At 48.9% G+C, this 25,216-nt stretch overlaps 1 protein-coding gene across 4 annotated transcripts in view; it reads left to right on the top strand.

Annotated features, from left to right (window-relative positions):
* LOC147673082 (transducin-like enhancer protein 1) overlaps window positions 1–25,216 on the top strand; it is a 190,306-nt gene that overhangs the window by 150,152 nt on the left and 14,938 nt on the right. For 2 of the 4 annotated variants that reach the window (XM_086946771.1, XM_086946768.1), the window contains exons 12-18: window positions 1,526–1,681; window positions 2,165–2,303; window positions 2,655–2,843; window positions 3,041–3,107; window positions 3,557–3,806; window positions 4,118–4,365; window positions 15,339–15,486. In XM_086946771.1, the coding sequence (XP_086802897.1) occupies window positions 1,526–1,681; window positions 2,165–2,303; window positions 2,655–2,843; window positions 3,041–3,107; window positions 3,557–3,806; window positions 4,118–4,365; window positions 15,339–15,486 (1,197 nt within the window). Of the gene's footprint in view, window positions 1–1,525; window positions 1,682–2,164; window positions 2,304–2,654; window positions 2,844–3,036; window positions 3,108–3,556; window positions 3,807–4,117; window positions 4,366–15,338; window positions 15,487–25,216 lie in introns of all 4 variants that reach the window. The other 2 variants (XM_086946770.1, XM_086946769.1) reach the window with 2 other exon arrangements.

Genomic DNA, 25,216 nt, shown 5'->3' with positions numbered 1-25,216 from the left:
GCTTCTCTATTTTTGGTTGCAACGTTGCACAGAGCACTCACCAAGTTGATGATTAAGTACATTTGTGGATTGTCGAGGGTGATTAATTTGGTCCTGTTTGATTTTCATTTGCAGACCCCTGACGAAGGGTCATGTTTCTTTCTGACCCGAAATGCATTGGGTGTTATGATAAAGTGGAATATTGTTCAAACACATTGCTACATAAGAAGGAGATTATGTCGGCAAGGATAATTATGTAATTTCTACAAATCAACTGATTTGAATCAATCTTGATGAACTGAATAAAAATACATGAACTTCAATGAGAAACTTCGTTTTCGTTGTTAATTTGGCGCTCAGTCTGGAGGATAGTGTTCCTAACCTCAACAATTGCTACATATTTTTAAGGCACGTTTTGACTACGTGCGTCGACCAGAGTGCCACCCTGTAAACCTCAAAACGTTCAGAACATTCATTTAATTTGAGTGCCCGGGATAACATTGTGTTCTAAACACTTGGAGTCTAACACAGGGCCTAGTTAGGGAGCGCCATAGTGATGCCTGTACCCCCTTGCCAGTACCTGACCCAGCCGTCCTACGAGTGGCAGCCCTGTATCCCCCTGACCCTCCTGTCCTACAGGTGGCAGCTCTGTATCCCCCCCCTGCCAGTACCTGACCCACCTTTCCTACAGGTGGCAGCCCTGTATCCCACTGCCAGTACCTGACCCACCCATCCTACAGGGGGCAGCCCTGTACCCCCTGCCAGTCCCCCTGACCCACCTGTCCTACCGGTGGCAGCCCTGTATGCCCCAGCCAGTCCCTGACCCTCCTGTCCTACAGGTGGCAGCCCTGTATCCCCCAGCCAGTCCCTGACCCTCCTGTCCTACAGGTGGCAGCCCTGTATCCTTCCAGTCCTACAGGTGGCAGCCCTGTATCCCCCTGCCAGTACCTGACCCACCCATCCTACTGGTGGCAGCCCTGTATCCCCCAGCCAGTCCCTGACCCTCCTGTCCTACAGGTGGCAGCCCTGTATCCCCCTGCCAGTCTCCCTGACCCACCTGTCCTACCGGTGGCAGCCCTGTATCCCCCTGCCACTCCCTGACTCACCTTTCCTACCGGTGGCAGCCCTGTATCCCCCTTCCAGTCTCCCTAGAACCCACCTGTGCTACAGGTGGCTGCCCTGTATCCTCCCAGTCATATAGGTGGGAGCCCTGTATCCCACTGCCAACCCGCTTAGACACCTGTTCTGCAGTTGACAGCACTGTACTTCCCTGAGATGTCTGTCTCAATAGGTGCCACATCTGTAAGGCTGTGCCAGTCCCTTCAGCTGTCTGTCCTTAATGGTGGCAAACCTGGGATCTTTCTGCCAGTTTCCTCCCTCATGGGGGTGAAAACGGTGCCTTGTATCCTTGCACTGTCTTTTGGGCACTTCCTGGGCACTGGCCACTGAGTGCACAGTGTGTATAGCCCCAGAACGTTTTGCTTTGGGTAGCAAATGCCACATCATGATCTGTCTGCTCACAGCCCTGCACCCTCTCCCTTCTCAGGACCCTGCGTCCCCCCGCAGTGTGCACTCCTACTCTTCACGTGAGAACGGCGTAGAGAAGACTTTGGGGCAGCGGAAGGATGCCATGCCTGCCAGCCCCACCTCGATGACCTCGTCCAGCAGCACCTCGCCGTCCAGGAGCAAGGACCTGCCAACGGTACCTGCCTTGTGTGCCTCGCTTCGTGAGGGGTGGAGTGGGGTGTCTCAGACAAGCCTGATAAGCCAGTTCAAAGGGGTACAGGGTGATAATAGGACTGTGACACTGAAGGCTTCCGTGCCCACCTTTGTGACCAGTGGTTTTGCCAAAGGCTGCATCTGCTAGTAGGGAAGCAGTGTCCGAAGAGACCACATCACTTGACCCTAATCCCACCACAGGTTCTTGGTCTCCAAGTAGGCGATGCAAGGGACGGATTTTGTGGTTTGGGCTGAGGGCTGAGCGGTCCGGGCTTTCTGGTTAAATTATTGCATTGCTCTCTTTCGTAGGTGTTTGCACCCTCCTACCGCCTGTATTTGGTGCCCGCCATCTTGGGATGAGGGACATGGGGGTACTGGGCATGCGTAGTTTCTGACACTCATCAGCAAACATGACAGTTCACCCAAACTTTGCTTCTCTTTACTCTTGGGTTTCTCTCAATTTCAGCAGCAGGTGGAGAAAGCCAGTACCCCCGGATTGAAGTCCAGCACCCCGAATTCCCAGGGGGAGCCGAGTGCTCCAGGACCAAGCATTGCCAGCCAGCCTTTCCGCTCGGGTGTAACGAAGAGTAGCATGGAGGCTTTGGGTAAGTGTGCTCGGGATCTGCCCACTCGTAGTGGTGCCTCGGATGTAAGGTGTGACTGAGTAGACATGGCTGACACATCGATGATGCTAAGCCTGTAGCAGAGACCAGCATTCAGCCCACCTAGAGCTCAGGGTACCCAGACAAGTTTGGGCCTCCACGCGTGCTGTGTTTGGGAGGGGGAGGGTGTATTCCTTAAATGCAGATGGGGTGGTAAATGCTTCTGTAGTTTGGAGCATGATTCCTTTTCTGGATTCACATGCTGTGCATTATTCTGCCACCCAGTGAGTGTTGTCAAGGCGCCCGGGCTGGTTTCATTTATTTAACACCCATGCTTTCTCTCCGCCTCTCCAGCTTTAGGCCTCCGGAACCCGCTGTCTGTCCAGGGTTCGTATCCGGCCGCCTTCAGCTTGGCTCACGCCTCTGTCAATGGTGACATGGCGGCTGCCGGGGCCTATGCCGGCCTTCACCTCATGTCTCCTCAGATCAACGGGGCGTCTGGCTCTGTGGCAGCGGGCAGCTATGGGCGATCACCACTGGTAGGTCTACTCCTCGTCTGGTGGTTGGGGCTTGGGAAGGTTCTAGAATAGCAGGTGGTGTCAGAAGACCATGACCTAAGCCTGGTGTTTGAGGCAAGTGCTTGCGGCCAGAGGCAAGCACACTGTTGTAGATGTTGGCCGATGGCCAGTGCTCCCAAGGATGTCCTGGTCCTAATGCTAAGCTTGCTTCTTTGCAGGTAGGCTACGACCCTCACTCTCACATGCGAGTCCCAGGCCTTGGAGCAGGCATGCCGGCTTCTGGAAAACCGTAAGTGGGGGGTCTTTCTTCTGAGCTCATTCTCTGATGATCAGTTCTAGGGTGGAGAGTTGTGCTGTTGATCTGATGTAGCAGTGGCCATAAAAATGTGTAGAACTATGTTGCGAAGCAAATGTAATGGTAACGGTCGCAAGGAGTAGTGCTTTGACGATACGAAGTGCATCCGTTGGTGGCAAGATGCTGACAAGAGGCCAGATCTCCTTTTAAGGTAGAGGAGTTTGACATTTTCTCAGTTCTTTAACATGTTTGTTTTGTGTAGATGTGTCTGTAGTCAAATGGCTGCTCTGGTAGAAGCTGTGTCAACCGTTGCAAATATTGACTGCCAGTTAGATCCTGAGCTTGGCATTTGCTTCAGTATTTGAGCTCCCATCTTTGTGTTTGCTACGTTACTGATCAACGTTCAGGTCTGAGTTTTATTTCCATCTCTGCTCCTCTTTCAGTGCTTACTCGTTCCATGTGAGTGCTGATGGACAGATGCAACCGGTGCCATTCCCGCCCGATGCCCTGATCGGCTCTGGGATCCCCCGCCATGCCCGCCAGTTGCATACCCTGAACCATGGTGAGGTGGTCTGCGCGGTCACCATCAGCAATTCCACGCGGCACGTCTATACGGGAGGCAAGGGTTGTGTGAAAGTGTGGGACGTGGGCCAGCCGGGCACCAAGACTCCTGTGGCTCAGCTCGACTGCTTGGTAAGAGGCAAGGAGGCAGTGCCAGTGTGCTGCCATAGTGGGGTCTTTTTCTTGCTTGTTGCGTCTCACTTCCTTCCTTGGTGTAAGTAGTAAAATAAGACAAATTACCTGCCCTGAAGCTACATTGAGAGTTGTGATCCCTAGCTTGAAATAGCAAGGATTAGAGGAAGTTGTAGTTTGCCTAAAATGTCCCTCAAATCTTATATTTAAAGAATTTCCCTTGTCCCAAACGGTTATTGCATTAAATCCTTCTCTGAATGTTGCGTATGTGCTCAAGCCTTTAAAGTTTTTTTAAATCTTTTTATGTGCAGAACCGGGATAACTACATCCGTTCCTGTAAACTCCTCCCCGATGGGCGAAGCCTCATTGTGGGTGGGGAAGCCAGCACGTTGTCTATTTGGGACTTGGCCACGCCAACCCCGCGGATAAAAGCAGAGTTGACGTCTTCGGCTCCCGCCTGCTACGCCTTGGCCATCAGCCCCGACGCCAAGGTCTGCTTCTCCTGTTGCAGCGATGGCAACATTGTAGTGTGGGACCTGCAGAACCAGACGCTGGTCAGGTGAGCACCAGGTGTAATCTTTTTGTCTCCCAACCCTTGTAGTCATGAGAGCCTACAGTCTGAGCTTTGTTTTCGGCTTTCGGACTCGTTGACCCCCGTATGTTATGGACTGAAAACCTTTTTGTATTCAGACAACAGTAAACTACCTAGCTCTTACTCATGTGGGCACTCATTCCTATCACAGATTTTCCAGATTTTGATGAATAATCATCCCCATGAATAGCGTGTGGTTATTTGCCACATTGCGTCTTCATTCGATGGACCCCGCAGGAGAGGAGTCAAGAGACTCCTCCCGAAAAGTCAAGTGAAAGCTGATATTATCGGGCGGCAGGGCCTGTTTTTAATGAATAACTTTCACATCCCTGCATTTGTCACTTTGTCTTTTTTTGCAACCTGTGAAAAAGTACATTACTGGAATAGAATTTTTAGGAGTGGGAGGGAGGGCCACTACTTAAAACGTAACTTTTTAAAATGTTACTGCCCGTGTTCAGTGCCCTTTGAGGTATTAACTGAAGCCGCCATTTTAGGTTCGTGCTCTAGTTGTTTTATACAGTCCGGCCCAGTACTTAATGAATTTCACAGAACAGAGGATCCTAGTAATTTAGGATCAGGGAAAGGATAAACATACACTAAATAGTTTGTATGTACTTTGTCCAGCCGGGCAAGAAATTTATTTCATTGTAATATTTTGATCTGGCACAAATGGTGAACATTTAAATACAAGTGGGCACAGCCTGTAACCCACAAAAAACAAGACCAATAAAAGCAACTTATGCAAGGAAGCACAAGGCGGTCTGTACTATTAGTCCGTATTACAGACTAGAATTCATTTTGGCAACCATTGTAAAAGACATTATAGTGACTTTGTAAGAAACATATGGTCCTCTCAGGTCGACGACGTTTCGATGCAATTTGGAAATACATGCATCATCATCAGGACAAAGAATAAATCAAGTTTGTCTTGAGAACATATTCAAAATATCAAAACCTCTCCATGGAAAAACACGCGTGAATCCAAGGATAAGGCGTGGTAGTGGTCTGTTTATTGAGCTCTTAATGAGATTGGCATTATGCGAGATTTTACTGGCAAATCGGGCGCGTTACTTAATGAAGCCCGGTGCGTGGAACCGCAGGTAAGACCAAGGCTCGGTCCCTGCTCGGCACTACTCCGCTGCAACCGACATCTAGACACAAGGAAGCCAGGGGCACATCTGCGCTCAGCCGGCGCGCAACTGGCACACGGAAGGCGCACCAAAGGCAAGCCCGTTTGTGGCCGGTCGGGCCAGAGGCTAGATCCCCTGCCCGTTCGCAGCCAGCCTGGATCACCACCTTCCCCGCACAACTTCAGGCATATAATACATCAACAGGTGAGCTGTCTCAGCACACTGGGTCTGCAACCATGGCGAATGGGAGGTAGTAAACCGTGAAAGCGCGCCTATTAGCACAACACACCCCCCTTCGAGAAAGGTACATCTTAAATGGCAGACGATGTTGCTAAGCTGCCAATCCATGCCCAAACATAGTGTAGAACTGTTCACAGTATTATAGGATGAACAACCTGGTGTTCTTTTTATTCTGGAGGCCTGGCTACGAGAGGATTCCATGCAGATGTATCAATGGCTCTCCCTAAACGCTATGCTATAGAAAGGTGCGACCGTAAGGACAGGAGGAGGGGGCGGTAGCGATAATATTACAAAACAATCTAAAAGGTCAGTTCTCCCCTATCAAGCTTCCTGGAAGCGAATGCCCGCTACTCACACCGGAGTTCTCCGCTACATTCCCCTTCAGGTATGCTAATATTCTTTGAATACAATTGCATTAGATGCTATGTTTCCAAAAAGTGAATACATTGGACTTATGCCATAATGAACAATTGATGTTTGCTACTATTGATTATATCGTAAAGAAGTTCCTTGCTACCTTGACCACATCTTTTTGTACTGTACTATTGACCCAGGTTGGGTAGTATGGGTTACCCCCTTAATATTTAAATCAAAAGATAGGTTACCCCACTAGTTCCAGGGAACAGGGTACGTTAGACAAAAAAGCCTTGAAGGAATCCCTGGAAACAACTGTAAGTCACTTGAATCCACCTCTTACAACATGCATACCACACCCAAATGGGGCCTGACTAATTTCACAATATTTTCACGCAGTAGAATGAACTGCTGGCAATATTTTATTCAAATATAAAATTTTATTTCTTAAAACCATTCCTGTGTATTTAAAATTCGGGAATAAATTCCAAAACAATGAAGACAATACATAAATTACACAATACTTTTCCACAGTTTATAGATTCCACTGTATATGGCTACCCTAGAAACTGTGCTCTCATATTTATATAAAAAGGACACAAAATGCATACAAGATAAAAATAAACAGAACAGTATCACCCTGTAGGAGAGTAGGGTCTGCAATCCTATGATCACCCAGATTTTTTTGCTTTTATTTCACTGGTTTACAACTTTCTCGGGCTGTGGGCCTGCCAATCAGACCCACAGCCTAGCTGTTCTCTCGCTAAATTGATGTGTGTACCGCAGGTGCATTACCCAATTGGGACTGGGCCACCTTGTCAGACCCTGTAACTCAGGGCATCGGTGTACCCAGGGCCTACCAGGGGCTGAAGCATGTATTATGCCACCCCTGGACGGCCATCTAAATCTGACACAACTGGCTGCGCGACAGCTGGGGCAACGTGGCGTACTCGCCCGTTGCTTTAGGTATAGTATCCCTATATCTAACCCTAAAATGGACACCCGAGTTCCTATCAGTCACTCCTATGGCAGGCCTTGACAATCCTGAAGGCAGAGTGCGTGTAATCGTGTGAATTGGGCTCTGGCACGAGCCGAGCCCGGTTGCGGCTTGCGGAACCAAGACCCAATGGCTGTTCCATGATAACGCGTGCCATATTAGTAACTTCGGTATCGCGTTATCAAGACATGTCGAGTAAGGTGTCATACGAATCGGGATGCTGACCCCTCACCAATGCTGGCGACTAGGTTAGCATTCCGCCCTTCTAGAGGGACACGACATGTACGTAACTGTGAACCCCGGTTAAAGTTAACTGAAGCCTCAGCTCCACAAAATGGATGCTGCCACCACATACAATAGTCTGACCTCCTGCTGCTGGGAGTCCTTCCAGCGAGGAGAGCTTGGACAAAGGGTTTCCTGTCCGGGGCGGTGTTCGCACCATCCCAGACAGGGTTTTGTGTATCCTGGGTAGGCAGGGCTTTACAAGAAGGTGACTGCGGAGTGGCACCCGGTGCTCACTACGCATCTGCCGGCTAGAACCAATTCCAGGGGCGCCCCAGCCCCTGACCTGGGGAAAGTCCGGCATGGGAGAGGGGTGTAACCACCCCCCTTCCTGGTCCCACCCCTAGGGCAGGACCTAGTCACGTACCCACCCCTTTCTTTAGGATAAAGGCAGGAGCGGGGACCCTTCCAAATTAGATCATCTTTGAATCAAGAATACTTTCTACGAAAGGAACTCTCGACTTCTTCTCAAGATTTCTCCCTTGTGGCTAAGGAGTAGTCACCCTGCATCCGCAGGCACCATCTAAGAACTCTGTGGTTTGCTGCAAGTCCTTCCTCAGGAATCCGACTGCCCAGCTCGACGAGAACCGGCTTCCCTGGCACCTCTGACCTCTACCCACGTCGTCAGCTCAGCTGAGATCTGTGGGTGCGACGAGACCTCGAGGGACCGGCCATCATCAAAACCTGCACGCTTTCTTAAACCAGCACGACCACTGAGGGATCCTCTGGTGAGTGCTCTGGGGTCCGAGAAGCCCCGACCCTGAGCAGCTCCAGCACCGAAGTGCAGGCTCCCAGCATCTCCACGATCTGCGTGGGGCCCTTCTGCTCTTTGCTGTTCAGCACGTTGTCTGGTTACTAGCCGCTGGCTTGTGACCTTCTTGACGACATCCGACAACCAACGCTGCTGGTCTGGTTGCTCCAGACTGGCCTTTGCTCCCTTCTGAGAGAGGAGCACCCCGGACCCTCCTGGTCCACTCAAGACTCCATTGCCAAGGCTTGTTGCCCCAATCCTAGGCCCAGCGACGCCGACAGCATCAACCTTCGTGGGACAGCTCGCACCTCCATCCTGGTCGCCGACAACGCCTCCTGGTCCGTGAGACTGCAGAGCCTAGCGTCGCCCACTCACCTAGTCGAGGTGACGATCATCCGGTGCCCTCCTGGTACCCTCTGACTACTGGCTAGTAGTACGAACTTGGTCCCCTCTGCTTTCAGGTGTCATCCATCTCTGATCCAGGCTTGGATCTCTACGAACTATTTCCACCGGTCGCCGGCCAGCAACTCCTTCCTTCCGGCTCCTGGCTCGTCAGCGAAGATTCCCGACGTCTGTAAAGACTTGTGCAGCCGCAGCCCCTGGGGCTAGGTAACTTTGGCAGTTCGGTGCCCGCATAGCCTCCTTATTTAAGGGTCCCGAGTCTCTATCGCTTCCGACTTGCCTTATCGGGTCCGCCCGAGACCACTAAACTTTCCGTGCCCTCGGGCACATGTATTGATTGTGCACTTGAAGTATTTTCCTAAGTTTCGTTGTGTGCTTAGTACCCTGTCCTCATAAAGAGTACAGGGCTGTTGTGATTCTAATAAATACACTGTTTATTTTCATAACACTTGTGTGGTGTCCTTTCACTTGGTGTTCAAGGGGTATGTGATGGTATAACAGCTGGCTTAACACGCCCTCTAGAGTTTAGCCCGAAGACTGCTCGTATCCACGCTACTAGGATAGCTGGTCTAAGGTTGACTTACAACCAATCACCATAAGGGTCGTTTGGACTGATGCATAGTGATCACTAGAATAGTGAGCACTGCATATCAGGCCAACTTCTCACATTGGTGAGCAGCGGTTGGGATTTGAGCTTGCTGTTGTTTTACCACGCGTATCCTAAGAATATCTTGTGAAAGATCGCATAAGTACTCCAGGTACATATAACTTAGCTTAGAATACTCTGAGTTCTACTGAACCAGCTGTTGTAGCTCCTCAAGGCTTAGCACACCTTGGCTACAACTCTTAGCAAGGGATCAGTAGGTAAACATATAGTTTCACTCTTGTTAAGGGGTCTATTAAATACACCTTCAAGTTTCTTTCTACAATAAGTGCTGTAATCCCTCATCGATAATATCAGATACCAGGGAATCTTCATATGCACCTCACATAGGAGATTCCTTTTGACCTTTGGATGCTCCTTATAGGTGGGCGAGCGTGACCTTTGAATATCGGTCCGCTTGTTTACCCTCTCCTCAACCTTTAACAAGAGTGAAGCATTTCGCTGCATTCGGAAAAAAATGAGGAAGTGACACACTATCAAGCCGGGTACGATATAAGGTATCCTATTTTGAAGTATCAACGCATAGACTAGATCAAGTCTACAGCGAAGTAACCTTGGAATGATAATGGAACTATCCAAGATATAACAATAGTCAAGTGAAAGAAGTGACCCCATATACAAAATTGTCCTGAAGAAGGTGGCCCCCCATATCCATTGGTCCCAACTACCGAAACGCGTTGACGCCTGTTTGTCAAAAGGAATCTAAAAAAGCCAAGGGACCATAGGAGATACAAGAGAAATTCTGTACAATAGGTTCTTCTATATTATGTTTTGGCTATTGGATCAGTTTTAAAAGCTTAAACTGAACGAATAACGCTGTTCTCTAAAGTGGGGTGATACTGTTCTGTTTATTTTTATCTTGTATGCATTTTGTGTCCTTTTAATATAAATATGAGAGCACAGTTTCTAGGGTAGCCATATACAGTGGAATCTATAAACTGTGGAAAAGTATTTGTGTAATAAATATATTGTCTTCATAATTTCGGATTATATTCCCGAATTTTAAATATACAGGAATGGTTTTAAAAAATGAAATTGTATATTTGAATAAAATATTGCCAGTAGTTCATTCTACTGCGTGAATATATTGTGGAATTAGTCAGGCCCCATTTGGGTGTGGTATGCATGTTGTAAGAGGTGGATTCAAGTGACTTACAGTTGTTTCCAGGGATTCCTTCAAGGCTTTTTTACCCCTTTAATACCCAATCCTTCCTGGGGTGAGCAAGACCCTTGAGAAGCATGTTAAGACACATCTGTCTGCCTTCCTGGAGACACACTTCATCCTTCACCCAACCCAAACTGGATTTACACCCGGCAGCAGTACCGAGACCGCCCGCCTAGTGGCAACAGAAGGGCTAAGGCGGCTCAGCGGCAATGATCGTGCTCGACCTGAGTTTAGCCTTCGACAGTTTCACACCTGGTCCTCATCCAAGGACTAAAAGAGGCAGATATAGGCGGAATCTCCCTTTAATGGTTTACTAACTTCATAGAGCATCGAAGCTTCCAAGTCCAGGAGGACTCCGCTCTCTCCGCAACCTATACATTAAAATGTGGAGTACCCCAAGGATCTTCTCCAAGTCCCACTTTCTAACCTTTACATATGCCCGCTGGCAGAAATAGTACAAATCTACTGGTTCGCTCTGGTCACCTACGCAGATGACACACAGCTTGTTGTCTCGCTGTCTAAGGGCACCAAAAACACCTATGAACAACAAAATGGTGTACAGAGTTCCCCCGGGAGAGCTTAAGAAATTTGGCTCACCCTGTAATTCTCTCTCATAATATCTAGACAAGGGGTGAAGAAAGGGTCTCAAGTGTGCAGTGTTGACCCATATTCCAGAATGAAAAGGTACCTCACACAGGCTATCAACAGGACCACAACTGTAGCCCCAGTCGATAGTTGTTCAGCCTCATCATCGGTGCCTTGCTCCTTCGGCGGGCTGGCGGTGCAATGCCCGTCGGGCAGCGGTGAAAGCTGCACTTTTAGTGGAGATCTTTAATTCTGGGCCAGCGGGTGTGTGCGTGTGAGGGGCCAGAGGGAGTGTAATAGTGAGCGTGGTGGTGAGGTTAAAAGAAGTCAGGGAAGTCCTGTTGGTGAACAGTTTATTGGTCAGGCTTCCTGCTTCAGTAAAACAAAAAGGGGTACTAGGGGGTGGCAAGTAATGGGACCAACCCGTATTCAACCCTTTGTGTGCAAGTAGTGGTCAACATGTTTCACGCCCTAAGGGCGATTCATCAGGACCTGGGTGCTCATCAATTACTTGGTTCCTTTAAAAATTTATTAGGACACCAGTATACGACCTGAATTAGTGTCGTAACGTAATGGTTCCACAGAGGGGACTTTCTGGAACCTTAGTGTTTCTTCCTAGAAACCTCACGGGCCATCCAAGTGGGGCCAGCAGCGAGATGAGGGAGCCCTCTAGCGTCGCTGCAGGCAAGCTGCTCTGCACCTACCCCTCCCACAGGAACACAAGGTCTGGACAGCCAAAAACACCTCCCATCAACTAAATGCATACCATAATCATGTCACAAACTGGATGCTGTTTAAAGCTGAACGGCGATAAAACAGAGGTCCTGGTTGTAGGAAATAATCCTTCCCTCAGGAATGATCTCAACTGGTCGGTCAGTTTAGGAACACATCCGTCATGTCTGTCAAGAGCCTAGGATTCGGGATAGATCACAGGTTTTCCATGGAAGTCCAGACCAAAAAGTTGGCTGCCTCCTGCTTCGGACTTCTCCGGACTCTTAAGAAAACTACTAGGCTGGCTCCCAGCATCTCTCAGTAGAGCGGTAGTACAGGGACTAATCAATTCACTCCTGGACTACGGTAACTCCCTGTACCTAGGCAGCCTCGAATATGTAATTGCCCGTCTGCAGGTGGTGCAGAACGCAGCAGGGCGCACACTTTCCAAAATCCCAGAGTACGTCAGCAGCGTGAGCTGCCAATCCACAAGAGAATACAGTTTAAATCCCTCCGTTTGGTCCATCGCGCCGTGCACAAACAAGGCCCTCACCTCAACCAACGTCTGGTGACCCACTATGCGCCAAAACCAACTCTAAGATCTGAGGGTCGCAGCTTGCTCCTGGTCTCAAGGGTCAAGTAAGTGAGAGGTGGTGGAAGCTCCTTTACATTCTTAGGTTCCAGACTGTGGAACGCTCTCCCCGCTCACATTGGACCGGACCAATCCAGAACCAGCTTTTGGAAGCAACTGAGCTATCTATTTTAGTTTCAAGTAGGCACTTAACCTCCGCCCTAAGATGTTATTACCAGTGCTGGGAGGTCAGTTGGTTAGACAAGCGCAGTATATATTCCGAAGAATAGAATAGAAAGAGTATCTTTGTGGCTTCAGCTGGGCACAGCCTCGGAACCTCTGTGTTGGAGCCTGCAGGGTCCAATCGAGATTATCCTTGAATTACCTTCAGATTTAGATAAAGAAGATTTTTGACTTTTGTCCCATTGAGGAACAGGAGCAAGAAATGCCTTCAGGTGTATCCCTGAGGGTGCGGCCGAGGGTGTTGCGTAGTGTGGTACAGCTGCTTTCAGCAGTGGACCAACCTTGGTCGATGGATCAGGGAGTGAATGACCCAGGGCTGTCTTTGGGTGGATCTAGAAGAATGAGTCTTCTGGGATCTGGCAGGATCTCGAAGGTGGTAGCCATGAGAGCGCTAATGCCGCGTGCTGCCAGACGACGTGTATTTGGGTCGACCCGGCAGAACAGGGCCATCAGGGTACCTTGGGATACTGTGGCTACATTCACCGTGGCAGCTTTCAGGATGCAGACGGACAAAGGAGGTGCTTCTTGGGACGGCTTCAGCAGGGTGCTGGCGCCTCCTCCGATAGCTGCAGTATTTCGAATGCATCGATGAGGTACCTATTTATTTAAAAAGTTTTGTATTGCGCGAACAAGACGCTGACGGGTATCCGAGCGCTTCGCAGTAATAGGAGAGGAGAACACGGTAAAAGGGAACATTGCTAGGCGGTAATAGAGGATAACCTAATAAGGTAATAAAAATGTACAAGGATGTGCACGATAATTACTTGGTACAATAAGGTAGACAATCCTCGATAATACATTACTTAAAGAAAACAGACGCCAATGGTTATTTACGGCAGGAATCTGTCCATTAGGAGTGTTTTTACTTCATGTTTGAAAGCGGCTGTGTAAGGAATTCTGCGGATTTCCGGAGGGAGCGAGTTCCAGATCTTCGGCGCCGAACCTGAGAAGGCTCGAAGTCTAGTTCTCTTTTTGCGAAAAGACTGAGGTTTCAGTAATAGAGCAATTGCACTTCTTGATTGTCTGCCCCTCCCCCAGCCCCCCCCCTCACTAATAGTTTTTGAGCCAGGGGTTTTGAAGTGTAGGTGCGTCACTTTTGCATCCAGCACGGTGTGACTATAGTTTCTTCCTACCTTCTGGAACAGTCTGCATATGACCATCATGAGATGGGGGACTCTGGACCCCTGAAGGGGAAGCAGTTTTTTGGTGGCGTTGAAACCTGCATCTTTTTTGTGGAACCAGCAGATGTGAATGTTTTGTGGGATAACCTAAACTATCAGGATTTCATGCGGAGTGACCAGTGCACTGGGCACATGGAACATATCGCTCAGGAGCGGAACCAGCATAATGCAACCGTGCAATGTGTCAATATAGGTAGCAGGGGGAGGGGGGGACAGAAGGATTGGATCACAGCACGTGATCTGCTGTGTAACCAATGGGTTGTGTCCCTGGAACACTCTAATCCGAAGTTCATGGTTGGGTTGTGTTAAACAATTATGATGTTCTCAAAACCCAACCCTATTTTAAAGCAAGTATAAAATTGTGACCACAGAAAGATTCTTGAGGCTCCGCTTGGGAGTCGGAATAATCAACTCGCTTCTGCCACATTGAGGAAAGAAGGGTTGGAGATCAGCCCTGTCGTTCGTGCACCAGCGGTATGGAGAACCTCATCCACATCATATGCATCTGCGAGAAGTTAAAAGACCTACGGAAACAGTTATTGAAGTCATTCTTCAATCAGCATGGTGTCAGGTCTTGTAGGCAGGCAGGCAGTTATGCTGTGCTTTAATCCATCCCTAGTACAGCTAAACTGCCGCCTTATAAAAAATTTGGCACTGACTGCAAGAAAAGTGAAAAACCAACCTGCAATAGTTACATATTTGGGAACTGTTTGAGTCAACTTGCAACTCCGGTTTCTCACAATGGAATCTGGAATCTTTAAAAAAAAATATATATATATATATATATAACTGCTACAGGTCCTCTTACTTGTCGCAAGGAACATCTCGCCAGTTTAAAATGAAAAAAGGAACTCCCTATTGAGCTGCCATCTAATAGACCCAGCATATCTGCGCCAGGGATATATGCGCTTTTGATATTATTTTAAAAGTTCTTACGTATACATATAAGTACATTATTTTAAACCCTGATTACTTTTATCGTTGTATACGCAATGTCATTTATTTTATGGTTAAATGTATTGAATGCAACGGTTTCAATTAATCATGCATACTTAAAGTTTACTCATTACTCTAATCCGAAGTGGAACCTGAAGGATTTGACTGCTGCACGTGTTGCTCTGGTTTGGAGCCAGTTGGCTGTCCTGGGTGGGGAGGAGGGTCAGTGAACCAGGAGGATGTTTCTAAATGGCATGTGTCTCTCTGATGTGAGAGAAACACAGCTTGTAGCCCTGAAATATGCTTATCTGGGGTGGAACCAGGAGGAATGGTTGTGGGTCTCTGGGGCAGAACCAGCATTATGACTGTAGCATCTGCCCCTCTGTGGGGGACCAGAACATTGCGACTGTGGAACGGGTTGCTCTCTGGTGGCGTCCGCTAGATGTTGAGGTGTCACATGTTGCTCTGGGGGGGGGACACGTGTGGAGTGTTACCTAGGTACATGTCTGAATTTGAACCAGTAGAATGTGACCCTCTGGTTTTGTTATTATGCGGTGCGACCACAGCATTCTTATCTGGAACGGAGCAATCTGTTAGTGACTTCTGAACATGCTGCATTTTGGTAGAACCACTGTGTGCGACCTTAGTGCATGGATGTGGTGTCTGACTGCATGTGATTTCACCTTTGCACCGCTCACCTTTGTGCATTGGCGGTTGTTCCCCTGCAGGCAGTTCCAGGGCCACACGGACGGTGCCAGCTGCATCGACATTTCCAACGATGGCACCAAGCTGTGGACGGGCGGCCTGGACAACACGGTGCGATGCTGGGACCTGAGGGAGGGACGGCAGCTGCAGCAACACGACTTCAGCTCACAGGTGCGTAGACACACAAGTGTGGTGCCTCGTCGACTGTGGTTTTGGGAGGTAGGTGTGAGTTTCTGACGAATGCTTGGTCCTGGAGGGTAGTAAGAGAAGATGCCCTGGATACTGGGATGTCTTGTTGGTGATTGACGCGGTGTAGGGTGGGCTATGCTGTAGAGAGGACTGTGAGATACATAAAGTTATTTTGCGGGCGAATGGAGCCCCTTAACTTGGCGCGGTCTGGAAGGGGTTGGGAAGCGATGTTCAAAGATGTAGCACCCAGGAATTTCCAAAATTTCAATCGCATGGTATCCAACGTCTCTACAATGTTGGTGGCGTGCAGGGGTGCAAATATTGGTGGTGGTATGTCGCACACCATAATAAATGCTATCAAATACTGATTGAACTAAGCTGGACCAACTCAAAATGGTCAAAGAGCTTTGTAAATCTGGCTACAAAACGCGTTAGGCATGTGAAGGACCTCATCTCCTCCAGTTTTTGAAAAACCAAATAAGTAGTACAGAGAAAGTGGTCTTTGGATCAGCCCTGCTCAGTTATTGGCTGTGATGTGTTTTTCATAGTTTGCTGTTGCGCGGGTGGGCTGTCCTTCAGCATTGGTGTTTTGGAGACACTTACACTGTCTAATTTGTGTTTCAATTTTTGGTGATACAGCGTCAATTGGTCCTTTTGTTGGACTCCAGATTCGACATGAGAGCCAGTGTGTGTTCTTTTAGGTTCTGTTTTGATGCTTTCATCTGTCATAAATGTACAATGGTTTTAATGACTGGCCCCTGCCAGTTTTTAAAACATTTCTGCTGTGATGACATATTTGGTGGAATATACGATCTTTTATACTGAAGTAAAGACGCGCGTACACAGACTTAACTAAAGATGTTATAAAGATACTGGTCCTGTGTCAAACCTATCTGCTATGCTGTGTTTTGCTCTGTGCACCTTTTCTGTTTGAATTTCAGCATCTGTTTCATATGAGTGAAATTTTAAGTCTGCACCTTCATTCTGCGTAGAATGGCTAGATATTACCAAGTACTTCCCCTAACAAAAAAAAACGGTTTATTGACTTTGCCAGTGCTTGTTAAACTTTGTTTAGCGGTTATTATAAATGTGCATTAGTATTTTGCTAGGCCTCGATTTCAGTGTGTGTATTTATTGCTTGCAGCATTCCTTGCAGCTGCCAGTCTCGTGTTCTATATAATCCGTGTGTACTCTTTTGTCTCCATCCACTTGTCTTGTTACCCGCCATGCTTGTATATGGGACCCTCTCCCGCTTCTTGTATATCTCAGAGGTGTACGCGCGTCTCGTGGTCCTCTCTTGTGCCTCCTCGGGCTGATGCCAGGGTGGTGGGTGAGCATTGCGCTGCCACCCATCATATTCCACTCGACTAGTGGTGGACAAGTATCCACAAATGGTAAATTTAGCGTATTCTTTTTAACCACTTAACGCAGCACGAATTCTGCCGTGGTTTGAATGACTGGGCGGGGCCGCGTTGGCCAACGGACGTGCGCAGCACTACGACGGTCGTTGGCCGCGCACATCGAAGGGGTTAATAGCACTTCATTTGCAGTTACTGCGGCCTCTGGGCGCTTAAACCTTAAAGACTAAAATTCATGGTTTTCTGACAGACTTTTCTACTTTGCAGCCTCAGGGTGGGTGACATCACGCAGGCTGTCGTGTCTCCAAACCTGTTTTTCTCCCCGCTCAGTTTGGCTCGTGCCAGGCCATTCGTTGTCTTGACTCAGACGCGAGTGACCCGCTGTGATTCCTGCAGCCGGAAGGGCCACTGCTTACGCCACTGTCCTTGGAATCCGGCATGCTCTGTTCTAATACCGCCTTCGGCACTTGTGCAAACACTTGTCTTTCATGGAAAATCACATATTGCAGCATGAATACTTTTCTGGATTCACATCCAGAAAATTCCGCCATCTAGTGGTTGGGTCCGTAATTGTCTTTTTTTCCGTGGGCGTTGTCGTTGTCGACCGCCAGTTGTTGGTATGTCTGTCCTACGTAAGACGTTAGTTGCCATCCTCTGATTCTTTTTTCCGCCATTGGGTCTGCAAGCAACAGAGGAGCTCTGAAAGTTTTTGAAGAAATTAAACATTTTTAAAGAAAGTACATTGATTCACCAAAGACTGCAAAAGGAGAAGACAGAGAGAAGGGGACCCCTCACTCTCCCCTCATGACGGGGCACCCACCATAAACAGCCATGTGGTCTGAGAATGAGGCAAGGTAGGGGTCCTGGACAAAACCCCCTTTAAATTCTGCCCAAACTGCCACCACATATGTGCGCAGCGAGACCCCCACGAGGCCTGCAATCTCTGTCTGCCCAAAGACCACAACGCCGCCTTCGTACCAAAAACCTTGAGGGTACATCAACGACAGAAGCATTACAACACCGGGTCCAGCAGCCAAAAGCCACAGATACCGCTCGAAGAACGGGGCCTGCGAACGACCAGGAGGATAACGTCGAGGCGGCAGAGCCAGCCCGCAGAGGGTTGGACGTCAAACTTCTAGAGACCGATGCCAAAAGGAAGCAGCCGGAGGAGAAATCCGCCAAGGACGCCGAAAGAAACTCACACAAGACAATAAGACCGCTGAAGGACCCAGAGGCCAAAACCACATCCAGGGGAAGGCACCAGCAGACTCCAGTATTGTTGCTGCCGCCAGAAAGTGAAACAATTCACACACGCCGCCAGAAAGGAGCACGAGGCTTGACATGGTGGGCAGAAGATCCAGAGGGAGGCTGCAACACAGTGGCGAATTGCAAATTCAAATGTGCTGCTGAACAGACATAGCAACCAGCAGTGGGTCGAAATTGAATCCCTCATGGAAAAGCTGCCTTAGGATGACAAAAAAAAGGGCCAAGGCAGTAATACAAGAAGGCAGAAACATTGCCAGGCCATGCCTGAAGTCAGCCTTCGATGCAGCAGACACTGCCAGCAGGCAGAGGCGCAGGAACAACGATGAGGAGACATGCCTGGCTGAGAGTATCCGGGTTCAAACAGGAGGTGCAAGCAAATCCCATCCACATGCCATTCACAGGTGATGCACTGTACGGCCAGGCAGGCGATGAGTTCTTGCTTTGAAATTGAAAAGGACAACAAAACTGCTCAGGTAATGGGAGCCTTACGCTATAGACTTAACTCGGAAGCGGTGGAAGCAGAAGCCCAAGACCCTCGTGCAGAGCTCCCTTTCCATCGGGACAGCAGGAGCAACAAACCCAAGCAAGCTCCCACCAAGCCAGGCAGCAGACCCCATATCAGCAGTGGCTGCACCCGGCCCTTTCGTGCAAGAGAAAGGCAAAGAGGGCAGACCCCCAGGTGGAGGAGCCACAAGCAAGTGACTTGACAAACTGAACAGGCCCCCACAAAACACCGGTGGGAGGCACAATAGGGGATTACCCGCGGCAGTGGGAACAAATCACCACAGACAAGTAGATTTTGAACGTGATGTGTCATGGGTATTGCATAGAAGCGCTCCAAAAAACAATTCCCCCCAAAACAAGAACCTATCCAGGAGTAGAGATCATACAGATAAGAGAGGTCAAACAAAGCTAAAAAAAAAAAAGGCAACAGAGAAGGTACCAGTTGGGGAACAAAACAAGGGGACTACTCACCGTACTTCCTGGTTCCCGAACAAGACCTCACCTAAAGACCAATTTTGGACCTCCGGTTCATAAACAAATGAAGCGGCACACAACACTTCAGGACGACAAAACTTCAAGGAGTAAACCCGCTCCTATTAAAGGGGACTTCATGGCAGCTTTAGATCTGAAAGAGGCTTACCTGCCCGTACCCATGATTCAGGCACACAAAGTATCCACGATCGTTACTTGTGAAAATCAACTACCAATTCATAGTCCTACTGTTCGCAGGAGTCTCATCCTTTCTAAGAGGGGAGGGAATACATTTATGCCCATACCCAAAGACTGGCTCGTAAAGTACTGCACTAATACAAACAGACAACACAGCAACTATGTTTTACCTGAACAAACAGGAAGGCCCAATCACTCTCCCCGAGCACGCTAGCCCAGGAAATATGGCAATGGGCAATACCAACGAGGTTCAACCTGCAAACTGTCCACCTACCAGGGAAAGAAAACACTGAGGCGGACAGACTAAGCAGGCAAGAAAGCCGCTCCCATGAATGGGAACAAACAGGAAACATTGGAGAAAATCTGCCTGGGCCTGCGGCAAACGAACAATCTGTTCGCTATAGCAGAGAACAGAAAATGCCAACACTTCGCCTCCAGGTTTTTACACCACCAGTCAGAGAGGAATGCCTTGTTGCTAAAATAGTCAGGGGGGTTGGCTTACGACTTTCCACAGATTCCTCTAATACCGAAGGTGCTGGAGAACCAGGAACAAAGCTCATCCTCATAGCCCCGCGATGGGCCAGACAGACCTGGCACTCAAACCTACTAGAGATAACCAAGGGTCAAATGATCAAGATGGAAAGGGGTCTCCACACAATGCAGGAGGGGAAGGTGCATCGCCCGGAACCAGCTACACAAACGAGTGGTCTGGCGCCTGAATATAAGGAGTTTGGACGTCTACAGTGACTGCCCAGAGCCATGGAAACACTAAAGTAGGCAAGGTAGCCTGCCACAAGGCAATGCTACACAGAAAAAGGGAGATATGTATCCACTGGAGAACAAAAGAATGGAAATGAGAACAAAACGGGAAACGGTACTAGCACAACTCACTCACCAGATGGATAGCAGGCTCACCTATTCAACACTAAAGGTACATCCCGCAGCAATAGTAGCCTTCACCAGCGGCACTTTATGTAACGCTTCTTCGCCTCACCAGTGGTTGAAAGGTTCTTGGAGGGTTCAAAAAGAATTGCACCCCAGAGCGCAGTCCCAGCACCAATGTGGAACCTTAACATAGGGCTGACGCAATTAATGGCAAATCAGTTTGAAGCTATGCACACGGCAGATATACGCTTACTTGCACCTACAGCGGCATTCCTAATTGCAATCACCTTGTGGCGAGTAAGTGAGATAAAAGCTTTAACGATACAGGAACCATGCCTGCAAATACACAAGGACCAGGTGGTTCTCAGAACCAACCCACAGTTCTTACCAAAAATAGTTGGCAAATTTCACGTGAATCAAAGCATACAACTGGAAAGAACACTTCACACCTTGGACGCGAGGAGAGCTTTAATATACTATCTGCAAGAAAGAAAAGACATTCCGAAAGGAAACCAGCGGTTTGTCTTCTACGCAAAAAGCAAGCAAGGGATCTTCAGTAACAAAAGGAACCACCTCACGATGGATGGTGGAAACAATACAAACTTGCTGCTTGGGCACAGGGAAGACATTACTCACAACAAAAGATCACATTCAACAAGAAAGAAGGGCGCAACTTTAGCGTTACTATCAAATGTACACGTAGGCACTATCTGTACCGCAGCAACATGGGCTTCACACACGTTTGGAAGCATTACTGCGTGGACATTCAAATGAACAAGGAAGCACCGGTAGGACAAAAAGTTCTTCAGCACCTGTTTGCAAACTCGTCCTAATTTCATCCCAAGCGACCTGACGTAAGGATACCGCTACATAATCGAATGCACAGCATATGAATCCAGAGAAGGATTGATGCTGCAAAACAAAACGGTTACTTACCAGTAGGAATAGTTTTGCAACTTGAGGAGTTTTCTGGATTCACATGCCACCCATCCACCGCCTCAGAAATACGAAGCAATGCAGCCAGGTGGGAAAAGGGAAAAAATAAGAGGAAAGAAATCCAAAACCAGAAAAAAGAATCCGAAGATGGCGACTAAGCACAGGAACATCCAGGGCGCCGTCTGACGTCATACACGGGACGGTCACACCATTAAATGGTGATCGACGCCCAAGGAAAAAATAGACCATTCTGGGCTCAACCATTAGATGGTGGAATAATGCACAGCATGTGAATCCAGAAAACTCTTCAAGCTTCAAAACTACTCCTAACCATTTTGTTTTCTTCCTGTGGTGTGAATTGTTCATGTATGTAGCGTAAATATGTCCACGCCCAGTCGTGTGCGACTTAGATTCTGTGTTCTGTACTCTGCTGGACCCCAAGTACACCACCCTGTTCTGAGCAGAGCCTCTCTCCACCCATTGAAAGATGCCCCTCCGACGAGAGCTGGTGGGGGAGTGCTTGTTGCTTTTGGAGTAAAGCCTGCGCTGTATCACGTTGGTGAAAAAGTAGGTGATCTTGCTTCAGTAGTAGGCGGTAGCACATGTTATATTGTGCTTCTGGGTTCTTTACTGCTCCCTGGTTTCCATCTTGTAGGCCGTGAGGTGCCTTGATGTTGGCAGAAAGCGCTACACATACACTTGGCCTGGCATTACTACAGTGTTGCCGTGTTCTTTTTTTTTTTTTTTTTTTTTTTTTTTTGAAAACCTTTATTTGTAAAATGCACAATACACAGCGTCTGCCTACAACCCCTCGGGGCCGGCCGCTATGACATATGGGAAAAGGATAAGAAAGAACCAATAGGACAGAACGCCGTTAAAGCAGTCCATGAGCGAAGAGTATCGTGTAGAACATAGAACCATAATGTGAGGATAGGAAAAGGTTTAATTTTATGGTTTTGTCGAGTACAATGTAGAAACCACAAAGAGAGTCAAAGCTAATCACTGACCAGGATAGCCATCATCGTTCAAGGAGCACCCGGAAGGAGGCATAATAGAGGAAAGCATTTATCAGGAAACAGGTGGCCACCATCAAGGAACTAAGACCAAACGCTATGCACAAAATGTTACAACAAAATAAACTCCCTAAGAACACTGAACCCCGACCCCAGAAGAAACGAAGAAATACAGAAGAGAAAGAAACAGAAGAAGAGAAGAAAAAGGAGGGCCATAGAGACAAAGAAAAACATGAAACACATCCCATCCCCCCACCCTGCATACCAGCGGAAGGCCACGGCCCACCCCCCCCCCAATAGGCATGCCTGTCGCCCCAAAAGAACCCCAAGTGGGAAATAGAGTATAGAGAGTGAGAAGACCATCTCAATCTCCGACTCTCAGAAGAGGTAGGAGGAGGTAAGTTCAACGTACTCCCGGTCACCACCAGCCCCGTAAGCATCCCCAACCTCAAGTATCAGCAGCACAACCGAAGTAGCAAGTAGAGCTGAAGGTGGGGAGAGTCAATTCAAAATGTGCGAATAAATCAGACAATAAGTAGTCCCATCCCAGTCCCCGCCCGGCAATGCGTACAGCACACTAAAAAAGAAAGGAAAAAAAAAAATTTCCCAGCCCTGGCCCGATCTCAGGTGGCCCCACTCATCCACCCCCCGTGAGGAGCCACAACCGTCAGAGAAAAGGAAACAGCCCGCCCCAGAGAGAGCAAAGAGGAAAGCAGCGTTAGAGTAGACTGGATGTAGAAAAAACGTCCCAACCCCGGCTCAACCAGCAAGGAAGATGTTAACAAAGAAGCAGCCTAGCCCTGGCCCGATCGTGGATACATCCCCAAATACGCTCCCCGGAAAAAACCCGCCCACTGTAAAACAAAGAGACAATATGGCCGCAGAGAGAATGGAAGTGTCTTAGAAACATAAAATGGCCGTCGAAAGTCACCAGAAAATCCACCGACTACAATAGGGGGTTCCTCAGAGACTTGCAGAATGTGTGAGTTCTTCGATAACAAAGTCAGAGGATATAACCCAGGAGCAGTCGTTAGGGTCAGCAATGTTGTGGATAGGTTCCAAGGCACTCGCGATGTAAAATCCAACAATGTAGCACTCTCCGGTGAAAGGGGAGACAAAGTATCACAGACATCATTGTCAGGCGGACGGTCTCGGGCGTCCATAGAAGTGGAGGCGGGCAAATCTGTCCGGCGGGCAGAAGGTAGCACTGTATCCCCGTGGGACGCAGGCAGAGACGAATGGAGGGTTTGCTGGATCAGAGCGTTGCATCCCTGCCGCAGCGCCGACGCCATATCGTTCAGCTTCCCTCCCAGTACCTGGTAGCCTTGGTGCATATCGGCATGGAAGTCGCGCAGGGCATTAAGGATGGTACCGAAAGAAGGTGTGGGCTGAAGCCCCTGTCCCTCACTTCCAAAGGAAGGCGCCTGAAAATCGGACCCCATCTCAGGCGGGGCAGCACAGGCCACTGGCAGGGACGGGCGCTCTCCCCCAAAACACGGAGCACCAAACAGAGCCATTATGGCGCAGATCCGGGGAAATCGCCAGGATAAGTGTGGCACAGGGGAGCGTCAATGCAGGACTTCAATAGCGCCAAAGACAATGTCAGTGAGTATCACATCGCGGAGAGGCGTCCCATACCGGAGCAGGGTAGTGAGGCATGGGGTCGGACAACCGTGGGCAAGCAAACATGGCCGAGCGACCCTCTCAGCATACGATCTGTCCCAAACAGAGGATCCGTTTCGGAATAGTGCCGCAGTGCAGCAAGCGCTCACTTCTCACCGTATACTTCAAGTCTTCTCAAGCGGCGCCACACGGACAGTGCCTCACGAGATTCCCACCGGTGCTCGGGTCTCCAGCGCCGATAGGGTAGGCTGGCCACCATCAGTCGTCCGGGGCACGGCAAGGAGCGAGTGTGCAGGCGGGGTCCAGGGCTGAAAGTCGTCTCGGAGCTATCTCCGGCCGCCGGGCAGGTAGAGACTCAAGGAAAACACCGCTAGTATCAGCACCTCGCCGCACGCGATCCGGTATTAAATTTCACCAGGATATATGCCAGGATATCGGTGCGGCGAACAGAGGCTGGCGGAGCCGGGAGCCTACAGGTCTGCTCCGATCGCCATCTTGGCTCCTCCCCCTGTTGCCGTGTTCTTGGTATGAAAGTTAACTTCTGTGCGTTGCAGACTTGGGTTCTGTCTGAACGTAGGTGGCTTGGGTTGTAAGAAGTAGGAGTTGCTGTGGTGGGTTGTGCCACACTCTGTCTGGAACTCTGGGCGGAGCACCCCTCAAGGGGACGTAAGATCTCCCTATGGACTTAGAGTTCCAAAGCAGAGGAGCAGATCAAGGCATACACTAAGAAGGAGCATCTACAGAGTAAGTACAGGAACAGGCCTGAAAAAGTGGTGCAACCTTCACGTGAAGTAACAGGGAATGAACCAATAATGGACAAACCCACTGGGTTACCACGAAGGTTATACACGAGTACGGCTCAGTACTTCCCAGAACAACAGGGAATGTCAAGGCCTCTGTGCAGATTACTCTTACAGAGAGCCACCCTACAAGCCCCATAGAACGGCACAGAAGGGATTCGGTCTTTGGGCCCTTAGGGAACAAACAAGTATTGTTCTTACATACACAAGACAAGGCGCTTGTGGCTCCAGCTGGGGAGACAGTGGCAATTCCTAAGACAAATAGAAATGGCACCCTGTCACAGATAAGGCACTTCAGACTACATAAGACAAAGGATGGGGTAGGAATTGCCTCGTGGATACCAGGAGGAACCCCTGCACAAAGGAATGTACGTGCACACAGTGAGGACAAATAGAACACTTACAGAGCCAAGAGGATCCTACTGAGCAAGCGCTAGAAAGGAATCTAAGAGCTGGAGGAAATAGTCAAGAGCAGAGAATTAAAGGAAAAAACTGGAGAACAGGCAAGTCCAACACAAGGATTTTAGGAACTGTAACAAGCAAGAGACTTGAACTTGAAGAGAACTAGAGACTGCATAAGAATCCTAGAGAAAGGAACACAAACTAGGGAAAAATCCAAGACCCTGAGGAGAAAGTACAGCAGCTATGGAAGAAGCAC

This window comes from Lissotriton vulgaris, chromosome 12 (genome assembly GCF_964263255.1).
Source record: "Lissotriton vulgaris chromosome 12, aLisVul1.2, whole genome shotgun sequence".
NCBI classification, from domain to species: domain Eukaryota; kingdom Metazoa; phylum Chordata; class Amphibia; order Caudata; family Salamandridae; genus Lissotriton; species Lissotriton vulgaris.
This window is presented reverse-complemented; position numbering and strand designations above follow the sequence as displayed.